General features: G+C 44.3%; 2 protein-coding genes across 3 annotated transcripts in view; both read right to left on the minus strand.

Moving 5' to 3' along the window:
• The window catches only part of LOC134354759 (uncharacterized), a 43,897-nt gene extending 39,830 nt beyond the window's left edge, over positions 1–4,067 (minus strand). Inside the window, exon 1 of the mRNA XM_063063972.1 lies at positions 3,935–4,067. The gene's annotated coding sequence lies outside the window, so the exon portion shown is untranslated. The remainder of the gene's footprint in view (positions 1–3,934) is intronic.
• Positions 3,988–21,745, minus strand: part of LOC134354760 (uncharacterized) — a 42,623-nt gene continuing 24,865 nt past the window's right edge. The window contains exons 6-9 of one of the 2 annotated variants that reach the window (XM_063063975.1): positions 19,442–19,568; positions 17,660–17,777; positions 11,462–11,625; positions 3,988–4,091 (exon numbers count right to left, since the gene is read on the minus strand). In XM_063063975.1, the coding sequence (XP_062920045.1) occupies positions 19,464–19,568 (105 nt within the window). In that variant the 3' untranslated portion in view covers positions 3,988–4,091; positions 11,462–11,625; positions 17,660–17,777; positions 19,442–19,463. Of the gene's footprint in view, positions 4,092–7,033; positions 11,626–17,659; positions 17,778–19,441; positions 19,569–21,745 lie in introns of those variants that run through there. The other variant, XM_063063974.1, reaches the window with a different exon arrangement.

Raw genomic sequence — 21,745 nt, forward strand, 5'->3', positions numbered from 1 at the left:
ACTGCCTCCTGCCTGTCAGCCATTCCTCTATGCATTTCAGTATCTTTCCTGTAACAACATAGGAGTTTATCTTGTTAAGCAGCCTCATGTGTGGCGCCATATCAAATGCCTTCTGAAAATCCAAGTAAATGAAATCTACTGCCTGTCCTTTGCCCACCCAGCTTGTTACTTCCTCGAAGAACTTTAACAGATTTGTCAGGCAGTATTTCCCTTTACAGAAGCCATGCTGACTTTGTTATCATTAGTCTCTAAGTACCCCAAAACCTCATCCTTAATAATAGACTCCAACACTTTCCCAACCACTGAGCACCACACATAAAAGTTGCTGGTGAACGCAGCAGGCCAGGCAGCATCTCTAGGAAGAGGTACAGTCGACGTTTCAGGCCGAGACCCTTCGTCAGGACTAACTGAAGGAAGAGCTAGTAAGAGATTTGAAAGTGGGAGGGGGAGGGGGAGATCCGAAATGATAGGAGAAGACAGGAGGGGGAGGGATGGAGCCAAGAGCTGGACAGGTGATTGGCAAAGGGGATATGAGAGGATCATGGGATGGGAAGCCCAGGGAGAAAGAAAAGGGGGAGGGGGGAGAACCCAGAGGATGGGCAAGGGGTATAGTGAGAGGGACAGAGGGAGAAAAAGGAGAGAGAGAAAAAGAATGTGTGTATATAAATAAATAACGGATGGGGTATGAGGGGGAGGTGGGGTATTAGCGGAAGTTAAAGAAGTCGATGTCCATGCCATCAGGTTGGAGGTTACCCAGACGGAATATAAGGTGTTGTTCCTCCAACCTGAGTGTGGCTTCATCTTTACAGTAGAGGAGGCCATGGATAGACATATCAGAATGGGAATGAGACGTGGAATTAAAATGTGTATCCACTGGGAGATCCTGCTTTCTCTGGCGGACAGAGTGTAGGTGGTCAGCAAAGCGGTCTCCCAGTCTGCGTCGAGTCTCGCCAATATATAGAAGGCCACATCAGGAGCACCGGACGCAGTATATCTCCCCAGCCGACTCACAGGTGAAGTGTTGCCTCACCTGGAAGGACTGTCTGGGGCCCTGAATGGTGGTAAGGGAGGAAGTGTAAGGGCATGTGTAGCACTTGTTCCACTTACAAGGATAAGTGCCAGGAGGGAGATCAGTGGGGAGGGATGGGGGGGGAACGAATGGACAACGGAGTCGCGTAGCAAGCGATCCCTGCGGAAAGCGGGATGGGGAAGGCAAGGATGTGTTTAGTGGTGGGATCCGGTTGGAGGTGGCGGAAGTTACGGAGAATTATATGTTGGACCCGGAGGCTGGTGGGGTGGTAGGTGAGGACAAGGGGAACCCTATTCCTAGTGGGGTGGCGGGAGGATGGAGTGAGAGCAGATGTGCATGAAATGAGGGAGATGTGTTTGACAGCAGAGTTGATTGTGGAGGAAGGGAAGCCCCTTTCTTTAAAAAAGGAGAACATCTTTCAAATCTCTCACTAGCTCTTCTTTCAGTTAGTCCTGACGAAGGGTCTTGGCCTGAAACGTTGACTGTACCTCTTCCTAGAGATATTGCCTGGTCTGCTGCGTTCACCAGAAACTTTTATGTGTGTTGCTTGAAATTCCAGCATCTGCAGATTTCCTTGTGTTTGCCCAGCCACTGAGGTTAGGTTAACTGGCCATAATTTCCTTTCTTTTGCTTTCTCCCCTTCTTAAAGAGTGAAGTGACATTTGCAAATTTCCAGTCCTCTGGGACCACACCAGATTCAAGTGATTCTTGAAAGATCATGACTAATGCATCCATTATCTCTCCAACAACCTCTCTCAGGACTCTGGGACATAGTCCATCTGGCCCAGGTGACTTATCCACCTTAAGGCCTTTCAGTTTGCCTGGAACTTCTTCTTTTGTAATAGCAATGGCACTCACTCCTGCTCCCTGTCACTTACGAACCTTTGGCACACTGCTAGTGTCTTCCACAGTGAAAGTAAAGTACTCATTAAGTTCATCTGCCATTTCTTTGCCCCCATTACTACCTTACCAGCATCATTTTCCAGTGGTCCAATATCAACTCTCACTTCCTTTTTACTCTTTATATAATTGAAAAAACTTCTAGTATCTTGCTTTATATTATTGGCTCGTTTGCCCTCATATTTCATTTTTCCCTTCTTATAGCTTGTTTAGTTGCCTTTTGTTGGATTTTAAAAGCTTCCCAATCATCATTCACTTTTGTTACATTACAAGGACATAAGAAATAGGAGCAGGAGTCGGCTATCTGGCTTGTTCTACTATTCAATAAGATCATGGCTGATCTGGCCATGGACTCATCTCTGCCTACCTGCCTTTTCCCCTTAAACCTTAATTCTCCTACTATGCAAAAGTCTATCCAACTTAGCCTTAAATATATTTACTGAGGTAGCATCCACTGCTGTATTGGGAAGAGAATTCCACTGATTCACCTCTCTCTGGGAAAAGCAGTTCCTCCACATCTCCACCTAAATCTACTCCCCCAAATCTTGAGGCTATGTCCCTTAGCTCCAGTCTCATCTACCAGTGGAAACAACTTTCTTGCCTCTATCTTATCTGTCCCTTTCTTAATTTTATATAAGATCTCCTCTCATCCTTCTGAATTCCAGAGAGTACAGTCCCAGGCGACTCAATCTCTCCTCGTAGTCTAACCCCCTCATCTCTGGAAACAACCTGACAAACCTTCTCTGCACTGCCTCCAAAGCCAGTACATCCTTCCTCAAGTAAGGAGACCGAAGCTGCACGCAGTATTCCAGGTGTAGCCACACCAGACCCCTGTACAGTTGCAGTATAATCTCCCTGCTCTTAAATTCAATCCCTCTAGCAATGAAGGCCAACATTTCATTTGCCTTCTTGATAGCCTGCTGCATCTGCACACCAAATTTTTGTGATTCATGCACAAGCACTCCCAAGTCCTTCTGCACAGCAGCATGCTGCAATTTTTTTACTATTTAAATAATAATCTGCTCTTCCATTTTTCCTTCAAAAGTGGATGATCTCGCATTTACCAACATTGTACTCCATCTACCAGACCCTTGCCCACTCATTTAACCTATCCATATCTCTCTGCAGACTCTCCGTATCTTTGCTTTTTGATTTTCTTCTCAATTTAGTATCATCAGCAAACTTAGATACACTACACAGTCCTTTCGTTAGTGTATATCATGAACAGTTGTGGGCCCAGCACCGACCCCTGTGGCACACCGCTCACCGCTGAATGCCAACCAGAGTAACACCCATGTATCCCAACTCTCTGCTTTCTATCAGTTAACCAATCCTCTATCCATGCTAATACATCACTCCCAACTCTATGCGTCCTTATCTTATGGATAAGTCTTTTATGTGGCACCTTATCGAATGCCTTCTGGAAATCCAAGTAAATAACATTCATCTGTGCCCCTCTATCCACTTCGCTCATTATATCCTCAATGAACTCCATTGTTTGTCATACAAGACCTGCCTTTGCTGAATCCATGCTGCGTCTGCCTGATGGATTCATTTCTTTCCAGATGCCTCACTATTTCTTCTTTAATGATAGCTTCAAGCATTTCCTCATCTACAGATGTTAAACTAACTGGCCTATAGTTACCTGCCTTTTGCCTACATCCTTTTTGGAACAGTGGTATGGCGTGATATTCGCCGTCTTCCAATCCCCTGGAACATGCCCAGAGTCCAGAGAATCTTGGTAAATTATCACCAAACCCTCGACTGTAACTTCTGTCATTTCCTGCAGTACCCTGAGATGCATTCAATCAGGACCAGGGGACTGATCTATCTTCAGGCCTACAAGTTTGCTCAGCATTACCTCTTTACTGATAATTGGATGAGGGAGGATTTGGCTAGTGTAGACTGGGAACACAAGCTATATGGTAGGACAGCTGAGGAACGGTGGAAGACTTTCGAAGAGATTTTTCACGGTGTGAAAACTTCTGTCATTTCTTTCAGTACCTTGGGATGCATTTCATCAGGACCAGGGGAATAATCTATCTTCAGGTCCACAAGTTTGCTCAGCACTATCTCCTTAGTAATAGCTATTGTATCAAGGTCCTCGCCTCCCATCGCATCCACAACATCTCTCTTTGGTATGTTCGACGTGTCCTCTACCCTGAAGGCCAACACAAAATAGTCATTCAAAGCCTCTGAAAATTCCTCATGTTACGTACCCCGTAACTGGGTTGCCAAACCAGCAGAAATGGATCACTCAGTTGGAGTCTGGAGTACTAGAACTAAGAAAGTTTTATTAAAGAAACAAGCAACACAGTAATCGAAAGGATAATAAATGCAACAATTCAACAATGATAACCACACATGTGCACAGAATTAAGATAACAGCATCAATCAAGCTCTATCGTTGTCTAGGGGTAAATGACCAAATTTCAAAATGACTCAAAGTTCAGTTCGCAGTAATCGTTTCCATGGCGATGGACAAGGTGGGGGAAGAGAGACAGAGAGAACAACTCATCATTCAGCACAGCTTCACTCACAGACCAGCGAGATTGCTCACGAGCAACTTTTGGGCGGGTCCTTGGTGATGTCACCTGAGGTCACCGACTGTGACCCCTCCTCCAGATGCGGTCGATCCTCTGCAGTGAACCCGGCACCCAGGCAAGGGCGGACACACACCGGGTTCCCGCTGATCGTACCTTTCCACCCTGTGCGTTGTCCGGTACTTCTCACCACTCGTGAGAGGCGCACCGCTTCCAGGGTCTCGTTACCTCGGGTGGCGTGTGTGTCTGTCTTAGCGAACCTGTCCCTTTTTATCCCCCTGCTGGGGTATCGCCTGTCCATCACTTCAAACAGTTCAGGGTTCAAAGGGGGAGCCGCTCCAGACAGCTCCCTCTCCCACGTCCCTCCATTACACATCTCCAGACGCTGCTCCATTGTTCCTTATCTCTCCTTCCCCTGAGGGCAGGTGGCAGACCAACTGCTGATGCCACTGATGCTAGCCCAGGCCAGCAAACATCTTAATTTTATGTGTATTCTCGTAACACTCATTACCCAATATCAATTCCCCCTTCTCGTCCACCAAGGTACCCACATTCACTTTAGCCACCTTTTTCTGCTTTATATAATTATAAAAAACTTTTACTGTCTGTTTTTATATTTCGTGCTACTTTATTTTCATATTCCAGCTTCCCTTTCATTATTGCTCGGTTTATTAGTGCTTTTTAAAGTCTTCCCAATCTTCCAGTTTCCCACTACTCTTGGTGACTGTACACACAAGCTTTTAGTTTGATGCCTTTTTTTATTTCCTTAGTTACCCATGTCTGGCTCTCCCCACCCTTACTGTCCTCGCTTTTTACTGGAATATACTTTTGTTGAGCACCGTGAAAAATCTCTTTGAAAGTCTTGCACTGTTCCTCAACCATCCCACCATATAGCCTGAGTTTCCAGTCCACACTAGCCAAATCCTCCCTCATCCCATTGTAGTTTCCATTGTTAACGCATAATACACTGGTTTTAGATTGAACTATTGAAACCTATTGAAACTATTGCACCCTGCATTTGTTTGAGAAACTCAATTATACTGTCCCCTTTATTTGCCCCTTCCTTGGCTTTTATGCAGTGCTTAATTTCCCTTGTCAGCCACGGTTAACTATCCCCGCCATTTGAGAACTGCTTCTTCCCTGGGATATATCCATCTTGTGAACTATTCCCAGAAACTTCAGCCACCTCTGCTCTGCCATCATCCCGGCCAATATCCTCCTCCAATTCACCTGGGAAAGCTCCTCTCTCATGCCTCTGTAATTCCCTTTATTCCACTGCAATACTGCTACATATATCTTGTGCTTCCCCCTCTCAAATTGCAGTATGAATTCAATCATATTATGATCACTGTTCCTAAGGGTTCCTTTACGTTAAGCTCCCTAATAAGTTCTGGGTTATTACATAACACCCAGTCTAAGATGGCCTTTCATCTAGTAGACTCAAGCACAAGCTGCTCTAAAAAGCCTTCTTGCAGGCATTCAACAAATTCCCTCTCTTGCGATCTGACACCAGTCTGATTTTCCCAATCCCCTTGCATATTGAAGTCCCCCATTACAACTGTGACACTACCCTTATTACATGCCTTTTCCAGCTCCCTTTGCAATCCCAACCCCACATCTTGGGTACTATTTGGAGGCCTAAATGTGATTCCCAGAATGTTTTTTTCACTCTTGCAGTTTCTTAACTCCACCCACAAAGATTCAACATTCTCTGACCCTATGTCACCTCTTTCTAAAGATGTAATTCCATCTCTTAGCAACCGAGCTACACCACCGCCTATGCCTTCCTGCCTGTCCTTTCAATACAAGGTATATCCTTTGATGTTAAACTCCCATCTATGGCCTTCTTTTAGCTACGACTCAGTGATGCCCACAATATCATAACAACCAATCTATACTTGCATAAGTTCATCCACCTTATTGTGAATGCTATGCACATTTAAATACAGCACTCTCAGCCCTCCAGTCTTCACCCTTTTGAACTTTGCCTTTTTGGCATGTGTTAACTTGAGGATAGTAATACATCAGCTTTTGTCATTGTGTATGAAACCATAGAAACCATAGAAAAACTACAGCACAGAATAAGGCCTTTTGACCCTTCTTGGCTGTGCCGAACCATTTTCTGCCTAGTCCCACTGACCTGCACACAGACCATATCCCTCCATACACCTCCCATCCATGTATCTGTCCAATTTATTCTTAAATGTTAAAAAAGAACCCGCATTTACCACCCTGTCTGGCAGCTCATTCCATACTCCCAGCACTCTCTGTGTGAAGAAGCCCCTCCTAATGTTCCCTTTAAACTTCCCCCCCCTCACCCTTAACCCATGTCCTCTGCTTTTTTTCTCCCCTTGCCTCAGTGGAAAAAGCCTGCTTGCATTCACTCTATCTATACCCATCATAATTTTATATACCTCTATCAAATCTCCCCTCATTCTTCTACGCTCCAGGGAATAAAGTCCTAACCTATTCAACCTTTCTCTGTAACTGAGTTTCTCAAGTCCCGGCAACATCCTTGTAAACCTTCTCTGCACTCTTTCAACCTTATTAATATCCTTCCTGTAATTTAGTAACCAAAACTGAACACAATACTCCAGATTCGGCCTCACCAATGCCTTATACAACCTCATCATAACATTCCAACTCTTATACTCAATACTTTAATTAATAAAGGCCAATGTACCAAAAGCTCTCTTTATGACCCTATCTACCTGTGACACCACTTTTAGGGAATTTTGTATCTGTATTCCCAGATCCCTCTGTTCCACTGCACTCTTCAGTGCCTTACCAGTTACCCTATATGTTCTACCTTGGTTTGTCCTTCCAAAGTGCAATACCTCATACTTGTCTGTATTAAACTCCATCTGCCATTTTTCAGCCCATTTTTCCAGCTGGTCCAAGACCCTCTACAAGCTTTGAAAACCTTCCTCACTGTCCACTACACCTCCAATCTTTGTATCATCAGCAAATTTGCTGATCCAATTTACCACATTATCATCCAGATCATTGATATAGATGACAAATAACAATGGACCCAGCACTGATCCCTGTGACACACCACTAATCACAGGCCTCCACTCTGACAAGCAATTCTCTACTACCACTCTTTGGCTTCTTCTATTGAGCCAATGTCTAACCCAATTTACCACCTCTCCATGTATACCTGGCGACTAAATTTTCCTAACTAACCTCCCATGCGGAACCTTGTCAAAGGCCTTACTGAAGTCCACGTAGACAACGCCCACCGCCTTCCCTTCATCCACTTTCCTGGTAACCTCCTCAAAAAACTCCAATGGATTGGTCAAACATGACCTACCACACACAAAGACATGTTGACTCTCCCTAATAAGTCCCTGTCTATCCAAATGCTTGTAGATTCTGTCTCTTAGTACTCCCTCCAATAACCTACCTACTACCGACGTTAAACTTACCAACCTATAATTTCCCAGATTACTTTTCAATCCTTTTTTAAACAACGGAACAACATGAGCCATTCTCCAATCCTCCGGCACCTCACCCGTAGACACCAACATTTTAAACTTATCTGCCAGGGCCCCTACAATTTCAACACTAGTCTCCTTCAAGGTCTGATGGAATACCCTGTCAGGTCCTGGGGATTTATCCATTTTAATTCGCCCCAAGATAGCAAACACCTCCTCCTTTTCAATCTGTACAGTTTCCATGATCTCACTACTTGTTTCCCTTAATTCCATAGACTTCATGCCAGTTTCCCTAGTAAATACAGACAGAAAAAACCCATTTAAGATCTCCCCCATTTCTTTTGGTTCCACACATAGCCGACCACTCCGATCTTCAAGAGGACCAATTTTATCCCTTACAATCCTTTTACTCTTAAAATACCCGTAAAAGCTCTTGGATTATCCTTCAATAGACAATAGACAATAGACAATAGGTGCAGGAGTAGGCCATTTGGCCCTTTGAGCCAGCACCGCCATTCACTGTGATCATGGCTGATCATCCACTATCAGTATCCAGTTCCTGCCTTATCCCCATAACTGTTATCTTTAAGAGCTCTATCCATCTCTTTTTTGAAAGCATCCAGAGACCTGGCCTCCACAGCCTTCTGGGGCAGAGCATTCCATATATCCACCACTCTCTGGGTGAAAAAGTTTTTCCTCAACTCCATTCTAAATGGCCTACCCCTAATTCTTAAACTGTGGCCTCTGGTTCTGGACTCACCCATCAGTGGGAACATGCTTCCTGCCTGCAGCGTGTCCAATCCCTTAATAATATTATATGTTTCAATAAGATCCCCTCTCAGCCTTCTAAATTCCAGAGTATACACGCCCAGTCGCTCCAATCTTTCGACATATGACAGTCCCGCCATCCCAGGAATTAATCTTGTGAACCTACGCTGCACGCCCTCAATAGCAAGAATGTCCTTCCTCAAATTTGGAGACCAAAACTGCACACAGTACTCCAGGTGTGGTCTCACCAGGGCCCTGTACAGCTGCAGAAGGACCTCTTTGCTCTTATATTCAATTCCCCCTGTTATGAAGGCCAGCATGCCATTAACTTTCTTCACTGCCTGCTGTATTTGCATGCTTGCTTTCAGTGACTCATGTACAAGAACACCTAGATCTCGTTGTGCTTCCCCTTTTCCTAACTTGACTCCATTTAGATAATAATCTGCCTTCCTGTTCTTACCACCAAAGTGGATAACCTCACATTTATCCACATTAAGCTGCATCTGCCATGCATCTGCCCACTCACCCAGCCTGTCCAAGTCACATGGATTCTCATGACATCCTCCTCACATTTCACACTGCCACCCAGCTTTGTGTCATCGGCAAATTTGACTGCCAAGGCAACCTCATGTCTACTTTTAACCCTCCTGATTTCCTTCTTAAGTATTTTCTTGCACTTTTTATACTCCTCAAGCACCTTATTTATTCTCTGTTTCCTACACATGTCATACAACTCTCTCTTCTTCTTTATCAGAGTTGCAATATCCCTTGAGAACCAAGGTTCCTTATTCCTATTCACTTTGCCTTTAATCCTGACAGGAACATACAAGCTCTGCACTCTCAAAATTTCTCCTTCGAAGGCTTCCCAGTTACTGATCACATCCTTGCCAGAGAACAACCTGTCCCAATCCACGCTTTTTAGATCCTTTCTCATGTCTTCAAATTTGACCTTCTTCCAGTTCAGAACCTCAACCCTAGGACCAGATCTATCCTTGTCCAAGGTCAAGTTGAAACTAATGGTGTTATGATCACTGGAACCAAAGTGCTCCCCTACCCACACTTCCATCACTTGTCCTAACTCGTTTCCTAACAGGAGATCCAATATTGCATCCCCTCTAGTTGGTACCTCTATATATTGATTTAGAAAACTTTCCTGAACACATTTTACAAACTCTAAACCATCTAGACCCCTAACAGTATGGGAGTCCCAATCAACATGTGGGAAATTAAAATCCCCTACCACCACAACTTTTTGTTTCCTGCAGTTGTCTGCTATCTCTCTGCAGATTTGCTCCTCCAATTCTCGCTGACTATTGGGTGGTCTATAATACAACCCCATTAATGTGGCCATACCTTTCCTGTTTCTCAGCTCCACCCATAAGGACTCAGTAGACAAGCCCTCTAATCTGTCCTGGCTGAGCACTGCTGTAACATTTTCCCTGACAAGCAATGCTACCCCCCCACCTTTCATTCTTCTGCCTCGATCACATCTGAAACATCGGAACCCTGAAATATTAAGCTGCCAGTCCTGCCCCTCCTGTAGCCAAGTTTCACTAATTGCTATAACGTCATAATTCCACGTGTCAATCCACGCCCTCAACCAGTCTGCCTTCCTTGCAATACTCCTAGCATTGAAATATATACACCTCAGAAGTTTTTCACTACCACTCACAACCTTTCTATTTGTGGCTGTGCTTGAACTTTTAATATCATTTATTTTCACCCCAACCACACTGTCAGCTCTGGCACCCTGGTTCCCATCCCCTGCAAATCTAGTTTAAGGCCACCCCAACAGCACTAACAAACCTCCCTGAAAGGATATTGGTCCCCTTGTAGTTCAAGTGTAACCCGTGTCTCTTGTACAGGTCCCACCTGCCCCAGAAGAGGTCCCAATGATCCTGAAATCTGAAACCCTGCCCCCTACACCAGTTCCTCAGCCACTTGTTCATCCTCCAGAGCATCCTATTCCTACCCTCACTGGCACCTAGCACAGGTTGCAATCCTGAGATTACCACTCTCGAGGTCCTGCTTTTCAACTTCCTACCAAGCTCTCTATACTCACTCTCCAGGACCTCCTCACTCTTCCTTGCTATGTCATTGGTACCGACGTGCACCACGACATCTGGCTGATCACCCTTCCACTTCAGGATGTCATGCAAGCGATCAGAGACATCCTTCACCCTGGCACCCGGGAGGCAACAAACCATCCTGGATTCTCTGTCATGACCACAGAACCTCCTATCTGCACCTCTAACTATCGAGTCCCCTATCACTACCACTCTCCTCTTTTTCCACCCTCCCTTCTGCACTGCAGAGCCAGACTCAGTGCCAGAGATCCGGCTACTGCAGCTTGTCCCAGGTAAGTCATCCCCCCCAACAGTATCCAATACGGTATACTTGTTGTTGAGGGGAATGGCCACAGGGGAACTCTGCTCTGCCTGCCCTTTCCTCTTCCCTCGCCTGACAGTGACCCAATTTCCTGTGCTCTGCTCCTTTGGCGTAACCACCTCCCTGTAGCTACTATCTATAATCTCCTCATTCTCCCGAATGATCTGGAGGTCATCCAGCTCCTGCTCCAGTTCCCTAACGCATGCTTAATACTAATTCCTTTTATTGTCAAAATACTGACTTACTTTGGTTTCATTTCAAATATTTCTTTTGTTAATATATTTTTTACCATTTGCTCCACAAGGTTCAATGTCAGGTAATGAAAGAAACAGTACAATTTCTGAACTATTGTTCTAACTCTTCCGGAGTTGGAGAATCCAACTGATTCGTACCTTTAGTACAGACCCAGAACGTAGGATGCTGAGCCTGACGAAACTTCCTCCACTCCCAGCCTTCCTTAGTCCAGTAGTTTTCCTTTACATATCCTCCATCCTGCACAAACTTCCAATATTCTCCGTTTGTTATCAGGTACTTGCTAGCTTGAAACTCCGGCACACTACAGGAATGTATTTAGAATAGTTAAAGAGAAATATTTGCATGCATATTGCATACACAATTACTAACCCCTACCCACCTCACACATCTTTCTGGAGGACAGAGTCGGACAGCCAGTCAGTCAAGTCTACATTGGTCTAAAGAGCAATTCCATTCCTTCATTTATTTTCTCATTTATCTCTTACAGTCGTAGAATACTATAGCATAGAAACAGACTGCTGGCGGTTTGATGTTTATCTTTAGAAGCTTTTTGTATGACGCATGGCTCCGGGGTTGAACACCTAATGGGGGTTTTGTTCTCACTTTACCTTGCTTAGTAGGAGTTTTTTTCTTTTTTTTGTCACCAAAATTTTTTCAATCTTTAAAATAATGTTTTTTTTCTTGAGACATTGTAAGTGCTGTCTACTTCGATGTACTCTTGTTAATTTTGGATAATAATAATAAAAAGATTTGAAAAGAAAGAAAGCATAGAAACAGACCCTTCAGCCCATTAACATGCCGACCTGGTCTCCTGCCGAGTCCCATCTACCTGCACCTGGACCATATTCCTCCAATCTCCTCTCATCTATGTACCTATCCTGCACCTAGACCATATTCCTCCAATCTCCTCTCATCTATGTACCTATCCTGCACCTAGACCATATTCCTCCAATCTCCTCTCATCTACGTACCTATCCTGCACCTAGACCATATTCCTCCAATCTCCTCTCATCTATGTATCTATCCTGCACCTGGACCATATTCCTCCAATCTCCTCTCATCTACGTACCTATCCTGCACCTGGACCATATTCCTCCAATCTCCTCTCATCTATGTACCTATCCTGCACCTAGACCATATTCCTCCAATCTCCTCTCATCTATGTACCTATCCTGCACCTGGACCATATTCCTCCAATCTCCTCTCATCTATGTACCTATCCTGCACCTGGACCATATTCCTCCAATCTCCTCTCATCTATGTACCTATCCTGCACCTGGACCATATTCCTCCAATCTCCTCTCATCTATGTACCTATCCTGCACCTGGACCATATTCCTCCAATCTCCTCTCATCTATGTATCTATCCTGCACCTGGACCATATTCCTCCAATCTCCTCTCATCTATGTACCTATCCTGCACCTAGACCATATTCCTCCAATCTCCTCTCATCTATGTATCTATCCTGCACCTGGACTATATTCCTCCAATCTCCTCTCATCTACGTACCTATCCTGCACCTAGACCATATTCCTCCAATCTCCTCTCATCTATGTACCTATCCTGCACCTGGACCATATTCCTCCAATCTCCTCTCATCTATGTACCTATCCTGCACCTAGACCATATTCCTCCAATCTCCTCTCATCTATGTATCTATCCTGCACCTGGACCATATTCCTCCAATCTCCTCTCATCTACGTACCTATCCTGCACCTAGACCATATTCCTCCAATCTTCTCTCATCTACGTACCTATCCTGCACCTGGACCATATTCCTTCAATCTCCTCTCATCTATGTATCTATCCTGCACCTGGACCATATTCCTTCAATCTCCTCTCATCTACGTACCTATCCTGCACCTGGACCATATTCCTCCAATCTCCTCTCATCTATGTACCTATCCTGCACCTGGACCATATTCCTCCAATCTCCTCTCATCTATGTATCTATCCTGCACCTGGACCATATTCCTCCAATCTCCTCTCATCTATGTATCTATCCTGCACCTGGACCATATTCCTTCAATCTCCTCTCATCTACGTACCTATCCTGCACCTGGACCATATTCCTCCAATCTCCTCTCATCTATGTACCTATCCTGCACCTGGACCATATTCCTCCAATCTCCTCTCATCTATGTACCTATCCTGCACCTGGACCATATTCCTCCAATCTCCTCTCATCTATGTACCTATCCTGCACCTAGACCATATTCCTCCAATCTCCTCTCATCTATGTACCTATCCTGCACCTGGACCATATTCCTCCAATCTCCTCTCATCTATGTACCTATCCTGCACCTGGACCATATTCCTCCAATCTCCTCTCATCTATGTATCTATCCTGCACCTGGACCATATTCCTCCAATCTCCTCTCATCTATGTATCTATCCTGCACCTGGACCATATTCCTCCAATCTCCTCTCATCTATGTATCTATCCTGCACCTGGACCATATTCCTCCAATCTTCTCTCATCTACGTACCTATCCTGCACCTGGACCATATTCCTCCAATCTCCTCTCATCTATGTACCTATCCTGCACCTGGACCATATTCCTCCAATCTCCTCTCATCTATGTATCTATCCTGCACCTGGACCATATTCCTCCAATCTCCTCTCATCTATGTATCTATCCTGCACCTGGACCATATTCCTCCAATCTCCTCTCATCTATGTACCTATCCTGCACCTGGACCATATTCCTCCAATCTCCTCTCATCTACGTACCTATCCTGCACCTAGACCATATTCCTTCAATCTCCTCTCATCTACGTACCTATCCTGCACCTGGACCATATTCCTCCAATCTCCTCTCATCTATGTACCTATCCTGCACCTGGACCATATTCCTCCAATCTCCTCTCATCTATGTATCTATCCTGCACCTGGACCATATTCCTCCAATCTCCTCTCATCTATGTACCTATCCTGCACCTGGACCATATTCCTCCAATCTCCTCTCATCTATGTACCTATCCTGCACCTGGACCATATTCCTCCAATCTCCTCTCATCTATGTATCTATCCTGCACCTGGACCATATTCCTCCAATCTCCTCTCATCTATGTATCTATCCTGCACCTGGACCATATTCCTCCAATCTCCTCTCATCTATGTACCTATCCTGCACCTGGACCATATTCCTCCAATCTCCTCTCATCTACGTACCTATCCTGCACCTAGACCATATTCCTTCAATCTCCTCTCATCTACGTACCTATCCTGCACCTGGACCATATTCCTCCAATCTCCTCTCATCTATGTATCTATCCTGCACCTGGACCATATTCCTCCAATCTCCTCTCATCTATGTACCTATCCTGCACCTGGACCATATTCCTCCAATCTCCTCTCATCTATGTACCTATCCTGCACCTGGACCATATTCCTCCAATCTCCTCTCATCTATGTACCTATCCTGCACCTGGACCATATTCCTCCAATCTCCTCTCATCTACGTACCTATCCTGCACCTAGACCATATTCCTTCAATCTCCTCTCATCTACGTACCTATCCTGCACCTGGACCATATTCCTCCAATCTCCTCTCATCTATGTACCTATCCTGCACCTGGACCATATTCCTCCAATCTCCTCTCATCTATGTATCTATCCTGCACCTGGACCATATTCCTCCAATCTCCTCTCATCTATGTATCTATCCTGCACCTGGACCATATTCCTCCAATCTCCTCTCATCTATGTACCTATCCTGCACCTGGACTATATTCCTCCAATCTTCTCTCATCTACGTACCTATCCTGCACCTGGACCATATTCCTCCAATCTCCTCTCATCTATGTACCTATCCTGCACCTGGACCATATTCCTCCAATCTCCTCTCATCTACGTACCTATCCTGCACCTGGACCATATTCCTCCAATCTCCTCTCATCTACGTACCTATCCTGCACCTGGACCATATTCCTTCAATCTCCTCTCATCTATGTATCTATCCTGCACCTGGACCATATTTCTCCAATCTCCTCTCATCTATGTACCTATCCTGCACCTGGACTATATTCCTCCAATCTTCTCTCATCTACGTACCTATCCTGCACCTGGACCATATTCCTCCAATCTCCTCTCATCTATGTACCTATCCTGCACCTGGACCATATTCCTCCAATCTCCTCTCATCTACGTACCTATCCTGCACCTGGACCATATTCCTCCAATCTCCTCTCATCTGTGTACCCATCCTGCACCTGCTACTTCTGCTAGCAGCTTGTTCCAGATTCGCACCATCTTCTGAATGAAGAAGTTTCTCTCCAGAATTCCCTCTGAATATTTCACCTTTCACACTAAACCTATGGTCTCTAGTTCTACTCTCACCCAGCCTGAGAGGAGAAGCACCAGTCCTTACCTCTCATAACTTTGTACACAGTACCTCCATAAGACTTCCCCTCATTCTTCTGCGATCCAGGCAATAAAGTCTTAACTGATTCAACCTTTCCCCATAACTCAAGTCTTCAAGTCCAGCAACAGCCTGTAATTTTCTCAGCACTCGTTCAAGCTTATTGATGTTTTCCCTGCAGATAGGTGACCAAAACTGCACATAATACTGAAGACTCTGCCTCAGCAACATCTTGTACAATGTCAGCATTAACAGCCCAACTCCCGTACTCAACGCACTGCTTTATAAAGGCCAATATGTCAAAAGCGTTTTGACCCTATCTACTGTGGTACCACATCAAAGAATTATGGATCTGTATTCCCAGGTCCTTTTTGTATGTCCATCATCCACGACCTCAACTCCCCTCAGGTCCTACTAGTCACCTGTGCTCTGGAGGCAACTTACATCCATAAGGAACACAGGGCACCAGGAGGAAAACCAAGCAGGCACAGGGAAAACATGCAAATTCAGAAGACAGCACTGGAGGCCAGGATTGAACCTGGGTTGCTGGGACTGTGAATCTGCAGCTCCACAGTTAAGTGCTTTTTGGGATGTAGTTTACTTGAGGAAATCAGCGAACAATTTGTCTGCAGCATGCTCCCACAAAGAGGAATAACATTAATTTTATTCACAATGTTTTCTGGTGCAGCATAGAGGGATCAGAAGTGGAGAGAGTGAGCAATTTCAAGTTCCTGGCTGTCAAGATCTCTGAGGCTCTAATTTGGTCTCAACATATCAATGCATCTATAAAGAAGGCAAGACAGTGGTTATATTTCATTAGGAGTTTGAAGAGATTTGGTTTGTCACCTAAAACACTCAAAAACTTCTACAGATGTACCATGGAGAGCATTCTGACAGGCTGCATCACTGTCTGGTGTGGGGGTAGGTGGGGTGTTGGAGGGCTATTGCACAGGACCAAAAGCAGCTACAGAAAGTTATAAAATTAGTCAGCTCTGTCTTGGGTACTATTCCCTGTAGTATCCAAGACATCTTCAAGGAGTGGTGCCTTAGAAAGGCGCTGTCCATTATTAAGGACCCCTGTCACCCAGGACATGCCCTCTTCTCATTGCTACCATCAGGAAGGAGGTACAGAAGCCTGAAGGCACACACTCAGTGATTCAGAAACAGATTCTTCCCCTCTGCCATATGATTCCTAAATGGACATTGAACCTGTGAACACTAACTCACTTTTTTTAAAACACACATAGATACACACTTACTGTAATTGAATTATTTATTATTTTTGTTTCTATATTATCATGTTCAACTGCTGCTGCAAAGTTAACTAATTTCACAACACATGCCCATTACAATAAACCTGGCTCTGATTCTGATTCTGATTAAAATGTGTCCTTTAGGCAGAACATGATATTGTTACTATTGTTGCAGCCAGCCCACTTTTAGACAGAAAATGGGCTGTAGATGTGGACTGGTTATTCAGAGCTCTTACTAAATTCAGAACCAGTAGACATAATAGTGTCTTTATTATTGATTTATTATGAACTCTGAGTCTACACCATAGATGTTGGTTCTTTACTGACCTCCAAACAGACCTGGCAAGTTACTGCAGTTCATCAAACTGACCATTGGTTCCACAGGAACATACCCTGTTACTTAACAATCAAGGAAATAAATCACCTACTTCTCTTGAAAGCTTTATTCATTTGCATATTTGGCTGCTTGTGTGCACATCTATAACTTCTGGGAAAGGGTTACTCCCAATTACTAGATTCTCACTATATTTAAAACTGTTCCTGAGTCTGCTACTCCTATTCAAAGGCAATCAGCCAATTTACTTTTGTCTCTGACAGGTTTTTCTGATTTCCTTTCTTTGTCCATTTCTTGGCTAAGTATATTGTGTGTGTGTGTTTAATGCAATTTGACTGTGCAAAGGCATTCTGTGCTATCTAATAGGAAGTTTGTATACATACTCTAGTATCTTTTGTCCATATTCATTGTCCCAGCCATAAGATGGGAAATTCCTTGGTTTTCCAAAAGTAACTCTGGAAGCTGAGACTTTGATGAGGGGGTTGGCCAATGACTGGAAACCTACAGGTGAGAATGAAGATGTAAATCAAAAAAAATTGATGATTGCTACGGGAACACTCATTTCCTTTTTGCTTAAAATAATGACATGCAATGAAAACAAAAGCATTACTGTATATCCGAATCTGTGCAACTTTTAAACTGTTCTATTTGAGTCCCTTCTGCCCTCTCTTTCCTTTGATCCTCCCAGAGCACAAAGCGTTTGAAGCCATCTGGCCCCTGCCAGTCTGTTTCTAAAACAGTCCACAGGAAAATGCTTTCTGATTCCTTACTGCTTCTGCCTTGATCTCACCTGAACTGATGCCAAGTCATGGGGGAAGCACTCCTTGCATTGTCTAAAGCAACTTGGTCATTGCTTTCGTCACTAACTCAGACAGTGGTTTATACAATCTCATCACCCTTCAGTCCTGTCCTCAGACACGGATGTATTTGTTCAGTACTTTTTGTTAGTAGAAATGTTCCATTCCTCTTTCCGCAACAATATCACTGTGGATTCCACACACCTTTTTGAACCATCAACTTCTAATTTAACAAAAACATTAAAGAATGTTTTCTTTCCATACATCCTATTATATTTCGCTCATTGGCTTTCCGGTAGAACCAGGCCAAGACTATACATTTCTATTCCAACTGCTGTGAAACTATTTATGCATTTAGTCAACATTGCAGTTCAATTATAATGCTGTCTTTCTTGCCAAAAGGCAGTTATTCACATGTGAATCCACAGTTATTTATTGCATCCGGTGCTCCTCTGTATTGGTGAGACTGTAGGATTTTGCAGCTAAAACATGCGAGAGTCATCTTCTGTGCTTAACAAAAGCTGCAGAACTTTACTTCCATTATGAACAAACCAAAAACAGTCACCTTCCTCTAACATCATTACATCAGACGTCATCTCTTGAAGTGAAATGACGGTGTTTGTGAATTATGTGGAACAGTTTCTATGACTAACAATATGTGTCATCGGTTACCCTACAACACCTGATGCAGGTTGGAGGATCACTTCATTGAGCACCTTCGTTCCACCTGTCGGGATCTCCCTGAGCTAGCTTTTTAAATTTTACTTCCCATTCCCACACTGACATATCTGTCCATGGTCTCCCCTACTACCAGGCTGAGGCTAGACACAGTTTTGTAGAACAACACCTCATATTCCACCTTGGTCATCTCCAACCTGACAGCATCAACATCAACTCCTCTAATTTCAGGAAACTACTCCCCTCTGACCCTTTTTTTTGCCCCTTGTCTCACTAGCCCCCATTATCCCTTCTCTTTCCCCCTCCCCTGTTCTCTTGATCTGCCCATCATTCACACATTCCTCCCACTGGTTCCCCTCTTCATATCCTTCCCTTTATCCACAGTCTACTATCAGATTCCATCTTCTTCCGTCCTTTGTCACTTTAGTTTGTCACTGTGCTCATCCACCATCATCTCAGCTGGCCTTTGCAGCTTCTTCAGAACAATTTCCTTTACCTCCTTTTTATTTATCCTCTCTGGGCTTGGGCACTGATCTCTCTAACCTTATGACCAACTCACTAATGTGTCCAGTGTGGTCACAAGATGTAAGACACGAGAGGCCACTTCCAATCACACAAGAGAGTGCCAGCCTAGGGAGATATTTTTGCCATCTAGGAATGCTACACTGTGAATATGAGAAATCCACTGACCACTCTTTGACGGGGCATATTTCTAGTTTAGAGGCCTCTGAACCAGGTGAATTGGCAGCTGACGAATTAGCACGGATGAAGTTTCCAAATGAATTCGCTCATGTTCAAATCCCATGAAAATTGCCCACTGGAAAAAAAAAGATAAAAATGAGCTGGCTTTCATTTTGTTATTGTCCTTACAAGAAAAGTATTGCAATGCACTGCAGTCTTTGGGAAACAATCTGAAAAAATGCAATAGGTTTATTTTTGCAATTCACTTGGAAGTTCAGTCAGGTTTTAATCCCAAATGTCACAAACCGGCTCGTCTCAGCATAGCTGGTGGTTTGGATGCTGAAGAAGATCTTAGACCTGCTATATGCTGATGCCTGATGTTGTAGTGTGTGAAGGAAGAGAAGTGGGTGCAGTTACTGTTACAAGAGAGAAGATGCTCAAAAAGCTGAAAGACCTAAAGGTACATAAGTCACCCGGACCAGATGAACTGCACCCTAGGGTTTTAGAAACATAGAAACATAGAAAATAGGTGCAGGAGTAGGCCATTCGGCCCTTCGAGCCTGCACCGCCATTTATTATGATCATGGCTGATCATCCAACTCAGAACCCTGCCCCAGCCTTCCCTCCATACCCCCTGACCCCCGTAGCCACAAGGGCCATGTCTAACTCCCTCTTAAATATAGCCAATGAACTGGCCTCAACTGTTTCCTGTGGCAGAGAATTCCACAGATTCACCACTCTCTGTGTGAAGAAGTTTTTCCTAATCTCGATCCTAAAAGGCTTCCCCTCTATCCTCAAACTGTGGCCCCTCGTTCTGGACTTCCCCAACATTGGGAACAATCTTCCTGCATCTAGCCTGTCCAATCCCTTTAGGATCTTATACGTTTCAATCAGATCCCCCCTCAATCTTCTAAATTCCAACGAGTACAAGCCCACTTCATCCAGTCTTTCTTCATATGAAAGTCCTGCCATCCCAGGAATCAATCTGGTGAACCTTCTTTGTACTCCCTCTATGGCAAGGATGTCTTTCCTCAGATTAGGGGACCAAAACTGCACACAATACTCCAGGTGTGGTCTCACCAAGACCTTGTACAACTGCAGTTGTACCTCCCTGCTCCTGTACTCGAATCCTCTCGCTATAAATGCCAGCATACCATTCGCCTTTTTCACGGCCTGCTGTACCTGCATGCCCACTTTCAATGACTGGTGTATAATGACACCCAGGTCTCGTTGCACCTCCCCTTTTCCTAATCGGCTACCATTCAGATAATAATCTGTTTTCCTATTTTTGCCACCAAAGTGGATAACTTCACATTTATCCACATTAAATTGCATCTGCCATGAATTTGCCCACTCACCCAACCTATCCAAGTCACCCTGCATCCTCTTAGCATCCTCCTCACAGCTAACACTGCCACCCAGCTTCGTGTCATGCGCAAACTTGGAGATGCTGCATTTAATTCCTTCATCCAAGTCATTAATATATATTGTAAACAACTGGGGTCCCAGCACTGAGCCTTGCGGTACCCCACTAGTCACCGCCTGCCATTCTGAAAAGGTCCCATTTATTCCCACTCTTTGCTTCCTGTCTGCTAACCAATTCTCCACCCACACCAATACCTTACCCCCAATACCGTGTGCTTTAAGTTTGCACACTAATCTCCTGTGTGGGACCTTGTCAAAAGCCTTTTGAAAATCCAAATATACCACATCCACTGGTTCTCCCCTATCCACTCTACTAGTTACATCCTCAAAAAATTCTATGAGATTCGTCAGACATGATTTTCCTTTCACAAATCCGTGCTGACTTTGTCCGATCATTTCACTGCTTTCCAAATGTGCTGTTATCACATCCTTGATAACTGACTCCAGCAGTTTCCCCACCACTGACGTTAGGCTAACCGGTCTATAATTCCCCGGTTTCTCTCTCCCTCCTTTTTTAAAAAGTGGAGTTACATTAGCCACCCTCCAATCCTCAGGACCTAGTCCAGAATCTAACGAGTTTTGAAAAATTATCACTAATGCATCCACTATTTCTTGGGCTACTTCCTTAAGCACTCTAGGATGCAGAGCATCTGGCCCTGGGGATTTATCTGCCTTCAATCCCTTCAATTTACTTAACACCAGTTCCCTACTAACATGTATTTCGCTCAGTTCCTCCATCTCACTGGACCCTCTGTCCCCTACTATTTCTGGAAGATTATTTATGTCCTCCTTACTGAAGACAGAACCAAAGTAATTATTCAATTGGTCTGCCATGTCCTTGCTCCCCATAATCAATTCACCTGTTTCTGTCTGCAGGGGACCTACATT

The sequence above is a fragment of the Mobula hypostoma genome, chromosome 12 (assembly GCF_963921235.1).
Source record: "Mobula hypostoma chromosome 12, sMobHyp1.1, whole genome shotgun sequence".
Taxonomy (NCBI): Eukaryota; Metazoa; Chordata; class Chondrichthyes; order Myliobatiformes; family Myliobatidae; genus Mobula; species Mobula hypostoma.